This window comes from Orbicella franksi, chromosome 11, assembly GCF_964199315.1.
Source record: "Orbicella franksi chromosome 11, jaOrbFran1.1, whole genome shotgun sequence".
NCBI classification, from domain to species: domain Eukaryota; kingdom Metazoa; phylum Cnidaria; class Anthozoa; order Scleractinia; family Merulinidae; genus Orbicella; species Orbicella franksi.
Genome location: NC_138155.1, coordinates 7,952,516 through 7,956,397, shown reverse-complemented (window position 1 = coordinate 7,956,397; position 3,882 = coordinate 7,952,516). Strand labels below are relative to the sequence as shown.

Here is a 3,882-nt window from a genome sequence, read left to right as displayed (position 1 = left end):
TAAGATACTAATTTATGCACTGCATCATTTACTCTGTACTGATGATACTGCTTACAAAATTCCAACAGTTTAGCTGTTCTATATATTAAAATGATTCTGTGGTTATTTTGAAAGGGTTTGTATGGTAGAATATTCTTTGATGGCCTATGTAATTTAATAATGTACAAAGATGTTCCGATTTCACTTCCACTTTGCTGGCAATCAAATTGAAAATGGTCAGTGTAAAACGCAGACTGCGGACTGCAAACCGGGGTAAAATGCAGACTGAGAGTAAAATGCAGACTGCAGACTACGGACTTCATAAGTACATATTGTTTTATAATAATGGTATCAGGCGCTGGTCTTAAACATGATTATTCAGGCTAATTGCAGTGAAAGACTGTACTCCGGTCAGCTGAGTCGCGCTCCGGTTAGACTGAATATCACTCCAGTTGACCTGGATATCACTTAGGTTAGCCTCCAGTTAGCCTGTTTTCGCTTAGGACTCAATGGTCAGTCTACCTTTTAGTCTGTAGTTTGCGGTCCGCAGTCTGCGTTTTACTCTGACCGAATCAAAAATCTAGTGTAAAATAAGCTTACTTACACTGTAACACTGTAATCAAGCCTAAAGCCTACCACTATCAACAATGAAAAATGTCAGATGGCTTACCTTTTAATCTTTTCAAGAAAGTACCTATTCTTGTGTCAACATTTCATGCCGTTCAACTTCGAATTTTTCTGTTGCGGATCTTGTTAGACCTTTCGTGAACACGTTGCTTATGATCTGACATGTTTATAACTGAGCATTAATTTTTCCGATACCTAATAAAGAGGGAAAATCACTTGAAACCTAAAAACTCTGATCAAAATGGTTAAATCCGACGTGTTTTGCAGGGTTGTATACTTGCCACGAGCGGCGAATTAATGTCTTGTTCCCAGTGTTCCTCGGCCCCTCTCGAAAGGGGAAAATCCGCTGAGTGCAGGCGCAGGGCTACGTGAACGGCTACCATGGGACGATTTGTGCAACTAACGTTCGAAGAGATCTAGATAGAAAAAAGTCATGGGGGAGGGGGAAGGGGTGGCCTCTTAAGTTCCCCTGAAATCTGCCCATGAATTAAGGCTCAATTTTCGTTTTCATTGTCACATCATCTAGACTGCGAGTAGTCTCTCTCTTCCTCGAAAATCCATGGGGAAGAACGCAAAACAAGTAAGCGCGCGAGCGTGACTCATGACTGTGAGCGTGACGCGCGAGCAACGATGCCGCGAGCCGCTAGTAGCGCGGATATCGGAAGACGGCTGCTAGTGGCTCGCGGCATTGCCATTCGTCGCTCGCACGTCACGCTCACAGTCACGCTCGCACGCTTACTTGTTTTGCGTTCTTTTCCACGGTTTTCGGTATAGCATGCGTGGGGCTGCACACACGAGGAATGTGTTCAATACAGAAAAACCCTTTCTCTGTTCTTCTCACACGTTGATTTATTTGGTGCATACAATTCAGCCCAATAGCCCTTTAAGTTTAATGTTTAGTTTTTTTTTATTTGCATTACAATGTAATCCAACACGGATGCCATGCAAGTTGGATTATAAACAATTTATTGGCTTAGGTTTTTGTGATATCCGGAATAATCAAGGTCGAGGTAAGTGAGGCTGATAACACTGACCGAGCCCTTGATTATTTCGGATATCACAAAAACCGAATCTAATAATTGTTTTCTTATACATTGATTTAAAGAAAATAACGACAAACGCATTATCGCACCGAACACAGTTTATTTTCTACAAGCCATGTTCTTACTTCGCTGTCCGTGAACTTGACGTTACTCTTGAAAACCATGCATGGCGCGCGCAACCTACAGATTATTCACTAATCTGGTAGCAGATTAGTGAATAATCTGTAGCTTGGGCTGTTTCCTAGAATTAACTGTAGTTTTTTTTTTTTTAGCCAATGAGAAGACAGATGGTGAATACAATGTATAATGATTTTAACTATTAACAACATCCAATTAAATAACTGAGGAGCTCCGCTTTTAGGCCTGGCTAAATCTATATATTAAAACAATTATTAGATGCGGTTTTTGTGAAGTCCAGAATAACCAAGGTCTAAGTAAGGGTTATCAACCTCAGCCTTTGACTTTGGCTGATAACCCCTACCTCGACCTTGATTAATAATCTGGATATCGCAAACACCTCATCCAATAATTGTTTAGTATAAAATGCACAGCTATGTTACTACAAAAAAATAATTGACTATTTATTGAATGTTTATTTGCATGCAGCCTGTTTACCACAACTCAACCTGCATAGCAGAAATGAACGTGGGTCAATTTGAACAGTGCAAAGAAGTGCATATTTGGCAAAAGGAAGGCAAACAAAACGAAACTTAACTTACAAGAAAATAATCACAATATAACAGAAGCATATCACCTAGCTAGGTGATATGCTTCTGAATATGATCAGTATATTATTACAAATATCGACTACATAACATGGACAGCCCGAGTTACTTGAAAAAAGCAAAAATCTTTTTTTTTGAGATAAGACGAGGACCACAAAAATTAAATTGGTAACCTTGTGTTGCCTTACACTAATTCAGTGAGGCTATAAACAACAAAAAAAAAACATGCAATTGCGATCAAGTGTTTAATTTTTCACTTACTTGTCACATCTGTTAGGGCTTACAACAGAAAAATCGGGAACATTTCTGCCTTTTCCCAATGGAGTCGAAGTTAATGGACCTGGCAATAATCATTACAAAAGACATGAGGATCAGAAAGTGTAAATGTAATGAATCATATCAGGTAATTTACGTGCCCAGAGCACACAGTACCTTCTTCGGTTAGTCTTGCTCTTTTGGATGGTCGAGCTGCTTTCATGTCGTTCATTCTACAAAAGAGATCAAGAGATACTCAGAACATTTCTTTCCAGTATTAATATCGAACACCGGTCTAAATATACGAAAAAGCTGGTACTCACTGTTCACGTCTTCGTCTGAGCTCCAAACCGAGCAGCCATGATGCAAAGTTCGAATCGTTTGCGAAGGTTCCCTCCGCACAGACCTTTCGCCAGGTCGAGAAAACACGATTTTCCAAATATATACAATGGTGATTTGCTCTCCAATGCTTTTGATTTATCGCTCTCGTTATTTTGGCCAACGTAGGCGACTTCTTCCGCCCGGCGCCTTCACGTTTTCCACCTCTTCTTTTCATGTTCTTTTGGAGACGCGATCCATACTGTTTTTATCCAAATATGATAAAATAATATCCTAGGATGAGCAAAAAAAACACTTAAAAACAGGTTTTTCAGCTTAAGATTGTAAATTGAGCAAAACACTGCGAAGATTGAAGCGGATTTCTTTACGTACTCGACGCGTAACTTTGATTTCAGGTTGAGGTGAACTCTTTTCAAAGTAAGGAAACTAGAGTCCAGGTCAGCGCGCTCCCAAAGCTGACTGTGTCCCTTTAAACACATTTTTTAATTTTTTTTTTATTTTTCATGATGTTATAGTTGTTTTGGGTGTTTTTTTTTTTTAATTAATTTTCACTACTTTCGAGATGGCGGATCCATCTGGCTGCTGTTACGATTTTAATGATGTAATTACCACAGGATATGGCTTTTTTAATTTTTTATCTCATGTTGTTTACTCAGGGACCACGGTTTTAGACATTTATATTCTAATACATTATAATGTTCATTTCCACTGTTAACACACTCGTGAAATTACTGTGAAGAGGCGAGGATGAGTGTTTGCATCATAAGAAAGATTAATGATATTTGCGACCAACGCAAAAGGATTTGTTACCTGCTGAGGCAATATTACAAGCCTTAAATACTTACTCAAACATTAACGATAAACATTTTGAGTATAATGGTATATGCTGGTCCATTCGAAAACGATTGTATTGC

General features: G+C 38.9%; 1 protein-coding gene across 1 annotated transcript; it reads right to left on the bottom strand.

Annotated features, from left to right (window-relative positions):
* Positions 1 to 2,588: 2,588 nt before the first annotated feature.
* On the bottom strand, positions 2,589 to 3,241 carry LOC145502457 (uncharacterized). The gene is made up of 3 exons (XM_081481787.1): positions 2,953 to 3,241; positions 2,807 to 2,862; positions 2,589 to 2,714 (listed from the first exon to the last, which is right to left on the bottom strand). The coding sequence occupies exons 1-3, from the start codon at positions 3,183 to 3,185 to the stop codon at positions 2,632 to 2,634; spliced, it is 372 nt and encodes a 123-aa protein (XP_081337913.1). The 5' UTR covers positions 3,186 to 3,241; the 3' UTR covers positions 2,589 to 2,631.
* Between the last annotated feature and the right edge of the window lie 641 nt (positions 3,242 to 3,882).

Excerpts from the sequence above, each read along its gene's own strand:
- LOC145502457 (XM_081481787.1), bottom strand. The coding sequence starts at position 3,185 with ATGAAAAGAAGAGGTGGAAAACGTGAAGGCGCCGGGCGGAAGAAGTCG. Across the intron at positions 2,863-2,952 it reads CTCAGACGAAGACGTGAACA|AATGAACGACATGAAAGCAG; the intron begins GTGAGTACCAGC and ends TCTCTTTTGTAG. Across the intron at positions 2,715-2,806 it reads AGCAAGACTAACCGAAGAAG|GTCCATTAACTTCGACTCCA; the intron begins GTACTGTGTGCT and ends GATTATTGCCAG.